Source organism: Polypterus senegalus, chromosome 7, assembly GCF_016835505.1.
Source record: "Polypterus senegalus isolate Bchr_013 chromosome 7, ASM1683550v1, whole genome shotgun sequence".
Taxonomy (NCBI): Eukaryota; Metazoa; Chordata; class Cladistia; order Polypteriformes; family Polypteridae; genus Polypterus; species Polypterus senegalus.
The window spans coordinates 20162891-20180060 of NC_053160.1; the positions used below are offsets into that span (position 1 = coordinate 20162891).

Sequence of the window (17170 nt, forward strand, 5' to 3'; positions counted from 1 at the left end):
AACGAAATTATGATCAAAAATCAATGAAATGATAGTGTCGATTTATGTTAAGACATGATTTCAAAAATACATTTTCTCAGACGTGCTTGGTTTGCAAATCTACACTGGTTCATTAGTAAACCAGAGATCCATCCATCCATTATCCTACCCGCTATATCCTAACTACAGGGTCATGGGGGTCTGCTGAAGCCAATCCCAGCCAACATAGGGTGCTAGGCAGGAAACAAACCTAGGGCCCACTGCAGGGCGCACACACACACCCACACACCAAGCACACGCTAGGGACAATTTAGAATCACCAAGGCACCTAACCTGCATGTCTTTGAGTGGGTTTCCTCCGGGTGCTCCGGTTTCCTCCCACAGTCCAGACACGGGGAGAACATGCAAACTCGAAGCGAACCCGGGTCCCTAAACCAGAGATGTTCCTCCAGATCTTTATGGAAATGTTTTAAGACTTAATATTGATTGTTTGAATAGAAAAATAGAATTAAAGGGCGCAAGAAACCACCATGTAGTACTGTAGACATCGACTTCTTGGGGATTAAACTCTAACAGACATTTTATAGACCCCATTAAATTGGTTAGGCTTTTATCTTTACACTGGTGTGATGTGACATTTTATTCAGCAGTCACAGAGTGCTGGCTGATTTCTAACGTCACTAAATGAACAACACACTTTGTTGTAGCATTTTGCATAATATCACCGTTTTGGTTTTCTAGGTAAAGTAATTGACATTATGAATACAAACCACAACTCTCAACATGGCAACATGGTTATGGAGAACAAATGGATGGATGAATGAACCAGTGAATCAGTTCTTAGCTACTTTTGTACTTTTATACAGTACAAAATGTGGTATTTGTCATATGCAACTTTTTGTATCAATTGTAATTTATTTTCATTTACAGGGCCAGGTTCCACCAAAACTGACCTCAAAGAAGCCTGAGGTGCCCAAGGTAAGCAATGCAACACTAAATTCTGTTTAACTTAATGTATGCAGTGAAACAAATTCTCGTCTTGGCGGAAGCCGTTGGCAGTCAGATGGAGTATCGCTCAAATGGTTTGAACATTTTCAAGCTCTTTAGATGTTTCTGTAATGAGTAAACTCATGGATTTCTTTCTCTTCGTAATCCTGCAGACACCCGTTGATGAGAAAGCGGCCATAGATGCTCTCCTAGATGATTTCGATGAGACTCCCGTGCCAAAGGTGGACTGTTCTGCTTCAAATGTGGTAACTATTTTTGCTACTTGAGCAACTCTTAAAATATTACTTATGTTTCCGCCATCGCCACCCCCCCAGTCAGCACTCCACTTGCTTGCCTGCTTTTTTTATTTCTCATTTCAGTTATTGGTGGGCTGCTTGTGCCCGGGGTGGTCTCGTCTTCTCAGGCTTTGCTGGACCGCTGCGTGTTTCTTTTTGTTCACGGCTTGAGCATCCCAGGCAGTGGCCACCGTTCTCGAATTGTCCTATGTGCCAAGGTGTGACGATGTGGGTTCTGGCTCCACGCTCCCATGGCTGTTTGGGAACCCTTGAACCCAACACCGTCGATAATGAAACCGAGTGAGCCAGTCAATGGAGGCAAATTGAGCATCTGAGCAAGGGGATGGTTGAAAGTACAAAAGTGCTTTTATTAAAAATCAACAAAACAAAAGTTCATAAATAGTGCAGTTCTTCCATGTTCATTAAATAAATAATCCATAAAAAGAACGTGGAGTAAAACCAATAAATAGAAAAAAAACAATCCTTAAAAACGAGAGGTTAAAATCTTTTTAGGAAGCTGTCTTTAAAACAAAAACAAATCCGGTGCTTTTCTGTATGCGTCTCACCTGCTTATCCCGTATGGGCCAAGCAGCAGGCAAGACGCTCTCTACAGCTGCCCTCCTCAAACACACGCAAGACTGGAGACCTCCCGATCCCTGGCTTCGGTTTGGCTCTCATCCCAGCCTCGAGACTTGGACTCCTTGGTCTCCAGGACGCTCACACCAAGGACTGCCACTCCAAGCCTCCCGACTTCCGCTGCCTTTCTGCGGCCTTCTGCGGCTCGTCGCTTTCACCTTGGTCACTCCCGCTACCTGCTCGCTCAACGGGAGCGACATCAACACAAACACGTGGGTGTCGGCCTAACACCCAGCTTCTACGCAGCTGCCCACGAGCGCTCGATCGCGCGCTCACCACACGCTCCGCGTGTCCGTTTCTCTCCTGCACCGCTTGCTTCCACGCTCCCTGTAACCTCCGTCCTCTCCTTTCCTTTCTCTCCGAACGTTTCTTTCTTTTTCCCGATCGTTTCTTACACTACCCCACAACCGACTCGCTTCTTTTTAAAACGTGAGGGGCCATCACAGCTGCAGCATTAGCCACGGGAGCAATCACGAATGTGGGCAGTTCCTCACCTGTGCACACGGTGAGAAACGCCCACATCGACGACTGCCCGGCTGCGCTAACAACGCCCCCTCACGAAGCCGCCTCGGGTGCGATGATTATTTACTTAAAATCAATGGCCTTTTCTCCACGAGCTGTGGACCCATAACACCACACAAGGTCACATGGGATTGGTCTGGTACTGGTTGTTGGCTCCTGCCTGGCACCCAGTGCCCCCTACCCGTCCTGCATTGGCTGCCATCCAGGAGCATGTTGGCACTCGCCAATGGAGATTTTATTCTCCTGTTGTTGAAGAAACCGTGCTTACCATGGTTAAAGTTACATGTGTCCTCTTCTGGGATGGATCCTACTTTGGTGTACCATTTGCTACCTGGACAGACTCCATTATTCAGCAACACTGAGCTGGGTTTAGAAGATAGATAGGAAGAATAGTAAATTCTGCAGGGTTTGACAATAATCATTAAAATATGAATGAATAAAGGCTAATTACTATTTAATAAATGTAATTACATTTCTGTTTATCTAGCCCTTAATGTTTCATGTACAGTAGTATGGCAGTGTTTTCAATTCTGTGTTTTGTTTGACATTTTGACTGCCTCAGTGAAAATAAGTAAATGTGTTCATGATACCGATGGAAAATCAGGGTGTCATTTTAATAGGCTCATTAAATTCATTGCATTATTGAGCAGAACCCCCAATAAAAATGCATCATCTCTCAAAAAAAATGTCTTTATGTTACCTTGTAGTTGGCAGACGGAACAGAAAATTGTTTGTGCTCTCCATTTGCGTGATTACCCGGCTCAGTGAAACAAGTTAGATCTCGCACACTTCCTTGATATCATATGTCCCAGTTTCTACTTGAAATTTGTGGTGGTCCGACACTAATCACTGAGGGATATTCAGATGGTTGTAGTTCTACATATGTAAATTATTTTTGTGAAATATAAATGTTATCCAAAGTAAGGCTACTAAGAAAAAAGTAACTGAAAGTGGAATATTCTGTTTGGTAATGAAATGATTATTTCATTTTTGTTTCAGATGCCCTCCATCCTCTATTTACATATGTTACCCACGAATATGCTTGTATTTGGCACTACAGCCTCAAAGGTGGTTTACGAGATAACTTATAGGTGGCATCTGTCTATAGATCATCTACTTTGAGATAACTCTTACTTAGCAGTCAACATTTTAATATAAAATGAACATTAGAACACTCTAGACGAGAACAGGCCATTCAGCCCAACAAAGCTCGCCAGTCCTATCCACTTATTTCATCCAAGAAAACATCAAGTCGAGTTTTGAAAGTCCCTAACGTCTTACTGTCTACCACACTACTTGGTCTCTTATTCCAAGTGTCTGTCGTTCTTTGTGTAAAGAAAAACTTCCTAATGTTTGTGTGACATTTACCCTTAACAAGTTTCCAACTTTGTTCCCGTGTTCTTGATGAACTCATTTTAAAATAACAGTCTCGATCCACTGTACTAATTCCCTTCATAATTTTAAACACTTCAATCATGTCACCTCTTAATCTTCTCTTGCTAAAGAATAATATAATAAAAGTAATAATGAAAGAAAACATGGTTGGGTTTCTTTATAACTGGCCTTATGTAACTTATACAATAGAACAGTGCTGCAGATTTACAGTTAAGTTGAATTATTTTAAAAGATAATGCGATTTATGTGTTTGAGGTGGAAAAGTTTAGGACAAAATCAGGTTTTAACTTGTCCAGGTGATAAAAGAGAGAGTTTCTCAAACTGGCTGGGATTTAAAAGCCATGAAGTCAAAATAAATACAGGCAACAAGCTCAAAAAGGAAATCCCAAACTCACAATACAAAAATTATTTTTTTTTTATATTCAGATATGATTCTTAAAGTTTAACTACTCTGACACATCAACAGAATTTTGTTTGTATCCAAAAGGTGTTGAACTTTAGGAATAGCATGCCACCATCTTAAATAGTGTTGACACCAACACATGATAGTAATGGGCCTCTGGTGGCAATCATGTGACAATTCCAACATAAAATGATGACACAGCTATCTATCTATCTATCTATCTATCTATCTATCTATCTATCTATCTATCTATCTATCTATCTATCTATCTATTATATAGTGCCCTATCTATCTATCTATCTATCTATCTATCTATCTATCTATCTATCTATTGTGGCACCAACATGGGGTGTGCCAGCTACCCTACCCGACACAGATAGACACAAGAGGCCCAAGTTCAAAACACAAATGACTTTTATTTTATTTTCCTTGTAGGAAACAGTCCAGCACAATCACAATACAATACTCTCTTTTCCTCCTTCTTCTTTTTTTACTTCTCCTTTTCTCTCTTCCACTTCTCCAGGCAAGCTTCATTGTCCACATCCCGAGTCAGGCTACCAGAGTAGCAGTTGCTGGCCCCTTTTATAAAGGACCCGGAAGTGCTCCAGGTGCTCGATGACCTACTTCTGGTAGCTCTTGGTGTGGCGGTAGAACCACCCATGAGGGTTCAGCAACTGCTGTAGCACCCCCTGGTGGCACCCACGGATCCCAACTCCAACTCCCATGGAGCCCTGCGGGAATAATATGGCACCGCTGCAACCCAGAGGTGCAGCCATCTAGCATTCCGGGGGAGGTAATGCTCTGGCCACACTTGCTCCTCCGGTCCTCCCAGCATCCCGGCCGGGCAAGGGCCTCAGCTGTCTGTCTGTCTGCCGGTCTATGAATATGTACAGTATATATATATGTATATACTGGCCAACCCAGGACTGTGGCAAGAAGTTTTGGGCGGCAATTGGGTTGTCCCTTTTATTCATCTGTAGACAAGAACACAAACTGAAATCACGCTCAATGGCATATGTCCCTTCAATGGGAAATCAAATAAAGGCTGTATGAGGTTCATCTGTCTTAGTGGAGGTTGGTCTTGCAGGAAATGATGCCTCCTTCTGGGATGCCCTGGATTTTAATGGCGCTTTTCCACTGCATAGTACGGCACGACACGGTTCAGTTCAGCTCTCTTTTGGGGGGTTTTCCACTGGGAACAGTACCTGGTACCTGGTCCTTTTTTTAGTACCACCTCAGCCGAGGTTCCAAGCGCCAAACCGTTACCAAAACGTGACGTTTAAACTCTGCTGGTCACTGATTGGCCGGAGAAAATCGTTATTACTGCGTCACTGGCTATTCTTTTCTTTAAAGGTACACACACGCGGAAGTTTGTGTCCCATCTCTCCATCGCTGGACGCAGTTTGTTGCATAAGTGGATGAATGTTTCTTCAGACATTAAAGTTCTCCAGCCACTGAGTGTTTGTAAAACCGGGAACAATCACATCCCACCACTCTGAGGCACGGTTAAATGTCCAAACAGATGGTCTGTTGCGGCGACTTTTTTACAAAATGTGGAAGATCTGTAATATACAGAATCAGCATTTTAATGTTACACTGACAGTTAAGTTCATTTTATGCTTTGCAACAGTGATAAAAGTTAGCTAGTGATGTGCTTTTTTTAGATGCTTACCCTTGCGCGTCGTCGAGCCAAAGTGTTGTCGTTGTCTGCGTGTTGTTGTAAAAGTTCCACGGTGTCACGGCAGTAGAGGGAGCGCAACTATAACGACACGTGAATAATCCCGCCCACTCTAAAGCGGTACTAAACTGCAGTCGAAACGCAAACCGAGCCGAACCAAGGTGAGCTGTACTGAACCGTGCTGTGCCGTACTATGCAGTGGAAAAGCGCCTTATGGCAGCTGGACCAGAAAGGGTGGGTCTAAATGCCTTCACTGGGCAGCTTCTCGGGACTGTGGGGAAAGAAGTTGATGACAGCGTTAGCTGCAGTGCCTACTCTCCCCTTGGTGGATTAATACATACCTCGACTGAACCTGCAAAGATGTCCTCCGAGGTGTATATATGTATATACGAGATGAAATGCTAAGGGTTGTGTCTATATGTCATGTGATTACTTGTAAACCACTAGGGCTTCAACCATGATCTTGGCCTGAATCGATAGGTGGCAGCAAACCCCAGTTATCAAAGTTTTCCTCATTCTTATGGCAAACTGCATGGGGAAACTGATCAACAAGGTGACTCTGCTATGCGCAACCTGCTGGTACTCGCGAAATGTGGTTAGCAGCAACATCCACAAAGTTATCTGGCTTTGAATCTTTCTTACAGCAAACAGGATACAGAAAGCAAATGTGACAAAGACAGATGCATGCCTGAGAAAAGTGAATTGTGCTTGGGTGTTCACAGCTATGTGATCCTCATGATCGCAAAACAGACTAACATACAATGTTATGGCATGAAGAAGGAGAAGGGAAGAGACCCCCACACCCATGAAGTTATTCAGTCAATTCAGGCTCGACCGAAACGGAGAACTGCCTGTGCAAATTGATGTCTGCTCGGGTCTTTAAAACCGGCTGATTGTTTTAATTGCAACCAAATGGCATACGCTTCAAACACAAAACTTAATCATCTATACCATTGTGCCACAAAAAACAACAACATTTATGAGTTCACGTCAGCCCAAAAACAGCAGCCATTTCACTGAGGACAAATGGCAGGCGATGAGATATGACAGGACACTACTGGATGTACCAAAGAGAGGGGTCAGCTTGAATAGAGAGCCATTGTGCAACTCACTAGCACTGTGGCCCATTGCCCTGCCCTTGCCTGCCAGCCTGCAGATTCTTCTTCTTCTTCTTCTTCCTCCTCTTCATCTTTTCCCACTTCTGTATGTGAGGTCAATGTGCCTGATCAACCTTCTCCAAACAGCTCGGTCTCGTACCTCCTCCCCAGTCAGACCCTTATTCCGTCAGAACTTCTTTTATTTTACCCATCTGCCTCTGCTTTGGCCTCACTCGTTTTCTTCATTAATAAAAAATTATAAATAACTATATTTAAAAAGATTTCAGATTCCCTCCCCTTCTTTTTACTCTTTTATTAATTTATCTATTTACTTATTTTTACTAGTTTAAAGTTTTACTCTGTTGGCCTATCTCCCTTTCTCATGGGTGGGGGTTGATATGTTTCGCACCTAGTTTTGTTAAACTTGACTTGCTTGTATGAAATGTTATTTGAATTTTAATAAAATCAGTAAAATGTTTAAAAAAAAATAAAACAAAAAAAGATTTCAAAGCTACCTGTAACTTAGAATTATTTTTGCATTTCTAAGTGTTTGTCTTTGGTTGAACTCTCTTAGCAGGCAGCTGGTCCAGATGTAATAACCGCCAAGTCCGCTGGCTTGAGCCACGCTGCTGCACCTCCTGCTGCTACGAAGGCAAAAGAGGTATTGATGGGAATGGGATAAATGGTTATGGGTTGCAGAGGGGACCCACTCTGCTAAAAAGCATTATAGGAAATTTAAAGGAGTGATATTGGGGGTATAGAAAAATAACTATCGTAATTCACAGTCCTTAATGGATGGATGGATGGATAGATACTTTATTAATCCCAAGGGGAAATTCACAATGTGTAATGTTTATTCTAATTATTTGCATTGTTTAATCCCATAGGATACAGGGATGTCACTGGCTGCTTTAGATGCCCTTGGAAAATCACTTGGAGTTCCAGATACTAAGCCTGAACCCCCTCAGCCTTTGCCTAAAGATATTGTAACGGTATGTTGGGGTGTGGTATTCAAAAATAATTCTTGCTGTGGTTCTTAAACTTTTTAATCATAGACCCAAATACGAAAATCAATGACATACTGTGACACAGAACTGTTACCATAATGACAGTGGAGCCATATATAAAGAAATGGCCACTTAATATAAAACCATGTTTCTCAAGTGAGTAATTCTAAAAGAGGAAAGCAGAGGTATTATTAATAAAATAATAATTCAAAACAGGAAAAAGATCGCTAAGGTACTGTATATCAATGCCAGTGTACAGGTAAATGCTTATTGCAAGTGTTTTTGTAGTGTGTTTGTCCAAAGTTCAGCAGCTCTAACTTAAAAAATGGGATTCAACTAAAGCCTGACGCAACATAATGATTCCACAGACAAAATATCTTCGTTTTTAAAAGTTTTAGTTAAAATTCTAAATAAAACAGTTCACACAAAAAAGAAAAAATTAAAATAGCAAAAAAAAAGAAAAGTTCTTGTTAAGAAAAGTTCTGTTCAAAGCTTAAATCTTGTTACATTTCAAATCATTACAAATCATTCAAAAAATGTTTCTGAACCATTTCAAAATGACGACGGTCAAACAACTGTATGCCTATCCCATTTCTGAGCTGAAAATGGGTCTTTAAGTCCCCGTGTACTGGGACCTGTTCTAAACAACAACTGACACAATCAATATACTGTATCTCAGTTATTGCAAGAAAGTTCCATCTCTTACTAACTTCTAGGGGGAAAAGACTGTACCATTGTCTATGAAAGAAAATGATATTCTGTTCAAATTAAGCAAACACTAATATGAATTTAACTCAAAGCTTTAACTTTGTATGATTGGCTCTTACAGTTTTAGTAAGATTGAAAAAAATAAATTCTTTATAATAGAGGCACTTAACTTAGTCGTTTGGCTGATAGCGTTGGATAAGGAATAAATTGGTCAAAATAATGAATCAGTGCTGTTTATTTACTTTGCCTTAAATAATTATATTTTTATAACCTATTTGGCATTAACTCCTAAGCATGACTCCAGCTTGGAATTGTATGTAATTACGGTTAAGTCTGATTCAGACTCAGGGGTGACAGTAGTGATATGCTTTTATTGTTAAGTCTGAATAAATCTTGGAACTCTTGCTGCCATCTAGTGGCATCATGGTGCAAAAAAATCACAAATCAGGAATATTTCTATAGATTTTGCAACTCTAAGGTAACTTATGAATATTAATGAGAGGGGCAGAGCCTTCAACCAAAACACAGTTATGTAAAAATGAAAAGCTGTAAAGCCAGTTTTAGAACAAACTGAAACTAAATCATGAGTTAAAATAAGTGATAGTGATGGCAGTGTGAACTGGTCATCAAGTGTTGACACAGATAGTGAACCTGATGCATACGGCGCTGTACAAACCAATGTGATATGCCTTGTGCATATACAATACAATACAATACAGTTTATTTTTGTATAGCCCAAAATCACACAGGAAGTGCCGCAATGGGCTTTAACAGGCCCTGCCTTTTGACAGCCCCCCAGCCTTGACTCTCTGAGAAGACAAGGAAAAACTCCCAATAAAACCTTGTAGGAAAATGGAAGAAACCTCGGGAAAGGCAGTTCAAAGAGACCCCTTTCCAGGTAGGTTGGGCGTGCAGTGGGTGTCAAAAGTAGGGGGTCAATACAATACAATATACAGAACAGAACAATTCCTTAAGACAGCATAATAATAAAAATTTTAGAAGTACGGTTTAACAGTAGATGATATGACATAATTAGGTTTGGATATTTTTAGAGTCCTGGAGACCTCATCCATCTAGCTGCCTCCCCATTTGGCCATGCCACGGCTGAAACGTTGCTCCGATGAAAGGACCCTCTTTCTCATGATTCCTGTGATCCTCCATCAGGGATGACTTTACCATAGGCAGGCAAACAACTTGGCAGGTGGGCCGTGGCACCAATTGCCACATTTGGGTACCGAGAAAAGAAACAGAATAGGTGAGGGTTAGTATTCAAATATAATTATCATGTTACTTATGTTATAGTGCTAATGACTAACAACAGAGATGCAGTCTGTACAGTTAATCAGCAGCTCTAGTCAGGATATGCTAAACTGAAGTAGTGAGTCTTCAGCCGGGATTTAAAGGCTGAGACTGAAGGGGCATCTCTTATGGAAGCAGGAAGACCATTCCACAGTTTAGGGGCCCTGTAACTAAAAGCTCGACCTCCCACTGTTATTTTATTAATCCTTGGAATCCTAAGCAGACCGGCATCTTGAGATCTTAATGTGCTCAGGTTTGTAAGTCATGATAAGTTCAGACAAGTAAGTCGGACCTTGGCCATTTAATGCTTTATATGTTAAAAGGAGGATTTTGAAATCTGCCCTGAACTTAACTGGGAGCCAGTGTAAAGATTTAAGAACTGGAGTTATGTGTTCATATTTTCTTGTTCTTGTAATAATTCTTGCAGCCGCATTTTGGATTAACTGGAGGCTGTATAGAGAACAGTTTGAACAGCCAGTGAACACCGCATTGCAGTAGTCAATCCTACTAGAGATAAATGCATGAATTAATTTCTCACAATCCTGTTTATTTAGAAAGCGCCTTAATTTCCTAACATTTTTAAGATGGAAAAAACATGTTTTGGACGACTTTGTAATATGCGCTTTAAATGACATGCTAGAGTCAAAGATAACTCCTAGATTGCGGGCTGATTCAGTAAAATTAATTGGGATTCCAACTGAGTTAAATGACGACAAAATATTGCTGTGATCAGCGTCATTCCCTCCAACAATTAACATCTCTGTTTTATCTGTATTTAAAGACAAGTAGTTCTCATTCATCCATTCCTTTAATTCACTAACACAACTAATTAAAGACAACATCAGAGAAACTTCATTTGATTTAAATGAAAGGTATAACTGGGTGTCATCTGCATACGAGTGAAAATTAACATTATGTTTCCTAATGAGAGATCCCAGTGGAAGCATGTAAAGAGAAAACAGTAAAGGTCCCAGTACTGAGCCCTGCGGGACACCATATTGAACTTCTGTGTATAATGATGGAGTACTGTCTGCACATTTCTGTACATACTGGAATCGATTTGATAAATAAGAACTGAACCAAGCGAGCACGGGGCCTGTAAGCCCAACATCGTTTTCTAGCCTGTGCAGTAAAATAGAATGGTCAATGGTGTCAAACGCTGCACTTAAGTCCAACAACATAACTACAGTGGAATTTCCTTCATCAGAGGATGTCAGAATGTCGGCCTAGAGATTACCCATGGAAACGGGTGCATGACAAAATGACTGCGACCAAGTAGAAAGACAAGAAAGACGCTAGCCCATTAAGACTTGTTCACAATGGAGCAACTGTCAATGTTCGCGTCAGCGGAAAAATAGAAGTCACTAAGCCTTACACTGTGGTAGCCTATAATAGCACAATGAACGGCGTCTATCATGTGGATCAGGTACTGACATTCTACGCTCTCATGCGCAAGCAGCAGAAAAAATATTATAAGAAAACAAAGAAGACACATTTCTACTATCCCGATTGCAAGATTGAGCTGAACGTTGGTGACTATTTCAAAACAAATCACATGAAAGACGTGTACTAAATTTACATCAGTACAGCAATGGATACCAGATATACATTTCCTATTGCAATTATGTTAATTTTTTGATATTTACATGTTTCTGTTACATGTAATTTTTTAATGGAAAAAATATTTCATGATTTTTACTCATTTTTCCAGTGATCAACATAATGCTTGGAGATTAAGTGGCTTTGAAAGCATTACCAATGTTGTTCAGGTCATGGTGTAGAGGCCACCACGGAATACACGAACTATGAAAAAATTATCTATCTGATTTCATAACAGGGATCATATCATCACCAGAAACGAACCACAAGTCTGTTTTGTTAAATACCGTAGGTGTATACTGTCTGTTCCCATAACAGGTAGTCCGTACCCCCCAGTACCTGAAGTGGATATACTGAAGTGTCGGTACTCTTGAACACTACAATACATTAACAGTAGTTATTTGAGCTGGTGGGAAGGTTAGGTCACACTTGGAGTTTTGAGTGCCACATTACAGTCTAATACGATAGAAGAGTGGGGAAGATGGTGGGGTGTAATTGGTTCCCTTTGGAGTTTCCAGCACTGCAATACACAGATGTTCAATTGGGAAGCTTCCCTTGGAGTGTCGATACCCGCAATGCACTAACATGACCCTTGATTGGATATGCGTCGTGTGCTGGTAAGCTCAAAAACACAGGAAGTATGCGGTAAATGGTGCCAGTATACAACATCTAAAAATTGAGAAGCGGCAGTACTTTGTAGTCATTCTTCGCATACACTTCGAGAACTGCTTACCCCCAACAGTAATACATGTTAATGTAACACGAGAATATGAATAAATTACAATTTTTCTTTTTCTTCTTTTGCTCAGGACAAACTTACAGCTACTCATGTGGATAAGCTAGGAGAGAGGGATGATACTCTTCCACCAGGTTACCGTTTCCCTGCTGATAAGGTATCAGTTTGATTTGATTTGCTTTCTTCTTCTTTTTTTTGTGAAAAGAGTCTCTAATAAAGTTAGAAATGGAATCAGAATTGTCTAATCCACTGTAATTACGTCCTGTAATTTTCTTTTATAGGATAAGAAGACTGACTTGGCAAAGCCTGCAGAAGGGCCAAAGGTAAAGTCGGTTATTGCATTTTACTTTTATAGGCGAAGTGGAACTCTTTTAATTTACTTTTGATATCAAAGTCAGCTTATGGTATAGTTATAGAGTATTTAGCAGTGGTAGGTTTTGGCAATGACCTTAAATGAATATCATGATAATTTAACACATTTAAAACATTAACGGTTATTTTTTGACAATCCTAGATACAAAAATTTCACTTTTTTTAACAACACAACACATTTAAAATTTTTTATATTTCCAAGACTGCTGGGGGAGGCTTCTTTTAATAGTTGTGTCTGAGGTTGAAAAAATAAATCGCACAGTCATGTGTAGAAGTACATCAGTGCTCGGCACCGAGGCTGTGACGGATAACAGAAAAGATGAATAACAGAATAGCTACTTTAAAAATGATGTACATTTGATTAGTTTATTGAATAGTCATATTTATTAACATAATAAAATTATATTAAAAAAATATAGTATTAACAAAATTAATGAATTCATATAATATTGTAACAACCAGTGTAATAGGCAAACAGATAAGCAAGTCAGAGGTACAGGAATTTTCTGCGTTTTTCTTGGAGTTTTCATTCCATAACAAACAGTGCCCTGTCTTATAATCCGTTATCTGGATTAAGGCACACACCTCCAAATCAATAAAATAAAGTTTTCCCTACCAATCAGTTTATCTCCCGCCACTCACGGTCTGTCTTTTTCTATAGCGTAAATACTCCTGCTTATTGTCTCCAGACTCCTTACTCAAAACTTCATTTGACCACACCGAAAAGCTTTAGAATTATCAAACATTTCAATGTCAATTATCAAACATTTCAATGTCCGGTTTTCGATGGATCTTGACTTTTTAGGGTCCCCTGATACCAAAAACATCGATATATTGAAACTTAAGCCGTTTTTGAGCCAAATTGTGCAAGAGAAAGAGGCACTGTAGAGGAACACTCAAATACCGTAATTCTGCAATTAATTGTGAATTCTTCTCATCAATTGCTATCATAATGAGCTATTTTATGATCAGAAAGGTCAGCATCAGAGCAGTAAATAATTACTGAAATGTTAGAGAATAGTTTGGGTAACTTGGTTCCTGTGGCGCAAAATCTACTGATGCTCAGGTCTGAATTTTTTCTCTTTCTCTCTCTCTCTGTGTATTTGTGCCTGTGCCAGGGTATTGACAGCTCCTCTCCTCTCACTCTAAAAACTTACCTGAAGTAGACATTCTCCTTTAATAAAAGGAACACTAGTTTCCTAATTTCTTATGTGTATATATACTACTGATTTATATTTGCCGTATATACACACGTACAAGTCGGGTCTTGAAACCCGAAAAATCGATCATGAAATCAGACCCTGATTTATACACCCGTTCAAAAATTTGCGTCCTCCAATCTTGCATCAGTTTCTCAGACACATCGAATTTTGTTGCAGCAGCGCAGTTATCAATTTCTTTCGCTACTTCTACGACATTTAATTTAAAACCAGCTTCACATTTTCTTCTGATCTAACACTCCATCGAAAGGGATGCTCTTACAATAAAGGTGTATGAGGGTGTGAGATACAAAAAACACAAATCAGTGCAAACATCACTTCGGAATAGTTTGGGCATTACCTTGTGATTATGTAGGCACAATAGAGAGAGAGAGAGGTTAGGAGTACACACTGATACAGCACATTGCCCCAGCCACGTAGAAAAAAAAGGCAATGTGCTCCGTGGTTACGCTCTCAGGTGGGCGTTAGCATATCATAATCTCTATAGCACGAGTTTTCTGCGTTCGAATTATACGACCGACATTCTAAAATACCAGAAATTATACAATAAAATCAAGTCCCAACTTATCCGCGAGTATATACGGTATTTACTTTAGTTGAGTTCCTGCTGGTTACATAAGCATGTGGGGTAGCGTTTTAGACAATTTCAAACTCAGTGATTACAAATTTAATGTTATTTTTTTTATTATTTTTGTTATTATTGAGAATATTTAGACTGTAAATATTTAAGCAGAATGACACATTTTAATATTTCAAATATTGGATTCAGCTATTTTTGTTTATTATGTGCGTCTACCCCTTGAAGTAAATGATTACGTCTCTTATGAACACCCTTTTTATGACAGGGATTGTAGTTTTGAAGGGGACAACTAATGAAATTTTTTACTGAACACATCAACATTGGCAAAAATAATTTGAAGAGAACATTGTCCTCTCCTCTCCCCTCAAAATGTTATTGCTGGACCTTTTTTCACTGTTTAAAGGGAAAAAAAAAACAGAATAATGAAGTTTCCAACTTACTTCGTTGACGCAAAGTGAAAACACACATATATTTTTTTACCAAATATCCTTACAAAATTGAGGTACACACTTAATAAGCCCAACCAAAGTCTATGAATTATTACACAACATCCATTAGGCTTCAATTGTATGATGTGCTCCTTACCTTGGTAGTAATTCTTGGCATGGACTGTCAGTTAAAACAAGGATAATGATGAGGATCATTCCATGCCAGAGACAAATGTGTTATTCTAGAGACGAATAGCTAGCAAAAGGACTAGAAGAAGAGATGTTCAAGAACAAAGCTAAAGTCATAAACTGAGTGTTCCAAATATTTATGGCCAAGGCTAAAATGGCAAACAAAATTCAAAGCAAAAAAAAGATCAGAAACTCAAAATAACTTTGGAAAAAAAGTAGTAGCAAAAAGTCATATCTGCTCTCTAGGATACATTGACATTTATTTGCTTAGCAGATGTTTTTATCCAAAGCGACTTACAAAAGAGGTCAATATATTTGAGTAAAATTCAGTCTGGTAGATTGTTTGAGAAGAGGTGCTATAGGACAGGTTCACCGAGAAAAGCGTGATAGACATAAGCGTCCCGACAAAACCGCGATGGACAAATGAGCGCCGACAAACCCGCTAACTGGTTTTCGACAAATGCGCGCCGTCAAAATCACCACGACATAATCACCATGACAAAATCGCGAGAGAGGCCAAGAGAGTGGGACGCGTACGTGCGCATTATGTACACATTATGTGCTAGGTTATAACTGTTATAACTGCTGATGGCATGCCGTGAACAAATAACTCAGTCGAGGGTTGGCATAACGCGTCGTATACAAAGTGGAATAACAAGCAGTCAGGCAGCCAGCAAGTCTAAATACGCTCAACTATCAAGACATCTTGCTGCAATTCTTCCTACATATGCAGGGCATGATCTTAAGGACTATCTGCGTGCCATGCTGATGGCATGCCGTGTCTCATAATATTGACTTCTAAAATAAACATTATTATATATGCTTTAAACTAGTAATTCATATTTAATGAAACTTGCGATTTTGTCAGCGCGATTTTGACGGCGCGTTTTAATCGGCGCTATTTTGTCGGCGCTCATATGTCTATCACGCAGATGTCGGGTCACAACAGGACAAGGGTACAAAATTAACTACCACAAGTGAAGAGCTTGAAAACAAAATACAAGTGAGTCGAGCTTTACGAAAACCTAACCGTATCAGTTAGATGGAAAATCTACAAATAAAAGGGTCACTTCTTAAACACAAAACTTTCAATGGAATAGGGTGACTCGTTCCACCAGCTAGGAGCTCCACATGAAGAGAATCTGGATTCAGATTTACTGCCATACAGTGGTGACGTCACCTGACTCAGCTCAACGGCAGATCTTAGTGGTCTAGGAGCAGCATAGGACCTCACAAGTGTCTCCGTATACATAGTCGCTGACCCATTGACTACTCTGTAGACAAAAGTCAAAGATTTGAACTTAATATGTGTTGCTATAGGAAGCCAAAGCAGTGACCTGAAAAGAGGGGAGATGTGTGCCCGTCTTGGCAGGTTGAACACCAGACATTGGAATCATCTGCAGTGGTTTGGTGACACATGCTAGTAGTCCTGCTAGATGTAGTCCAGATGTGATAAGACCAAAGCCTACACCAGAAGTTGTGCTGTGTACTCTGTCACATGTGGTCTGATCCTACAGATGCTGTATAAAGTGAATCTGTCAGACTGATAGACCATTGGATATGGTCAGGAAAGAACTGCCGCTCATCGATCTCCACCCCAAGGTTGCATGCAGTGCCAGTGCTAGGTTATTTTACATCTCTAGGCCAAGCTTATTATTGCGAGAATCCGAATGTCCGGTCGCTAACCCGTGCAGCTACATTTTCCCCCCATTATGATCTGCGCCCTAGTAAAATGTCTAATTCACCTTAATGGTGGTGCCGGCCCTGTTTGCATGATGATTTGGCTGGTGTTAGCGATAGTTTGTTGAACCAAACAGTGATAGGGTGCTAAATAGATGGACAAGTTAGGATAACAAAAATAGCCATCTTTTCCAGGTTGAGCTGGAGTTAGAGTTCCTTCACCCAGGTAGCAGAGATTCTAGCTTGTACCATGCAGTCGTCTGGAGGGAACAACAAATACAGCTGCATATCATCGCACTGATAAGAAAAACCATGGAACAGGGTGTTAGGGCCTAGTGAGGAGATGTACAGAGAGAGAA

General features: G+C 40.1%; 1 protein-coding gene across 9 annotated transcripts in view; it reads left to right on the forward strand.

Moving 5' to 3' along the window:
- The window catches only part of LOC120532379 (calpastatin-like), a 203534-nt gene that overhangs the window by 155601 nt on the left and 30763 nt on the right, over positions 1-17170 (forward strand). For all 9 annotated transcript variants that reach the window (XM_039758313.1, XM_039758318.1, XM_039758320.1 and 6 more), the window contains 6 exons: positions 910-957; positions 1140-1232; positions 7568-7654; positions 7881-7985; positions 12416-12499; positions 12624-12665. In XM_039758313.1, the coding sequence (XP_039614247.1) occupies positions 910-957; positions 1140-1232; positions 7568-7654; positions 7881-7985; positions 12416-12499; positions 12624-12665 (459 nt within the window). The remainder of the gene's footprint in view (positions 1-909; positions 958-1139; positions 1233-7567; positions 7655-7880; positions 7986-12415; positions 12500-12623; positions 12666-17170) is intronic.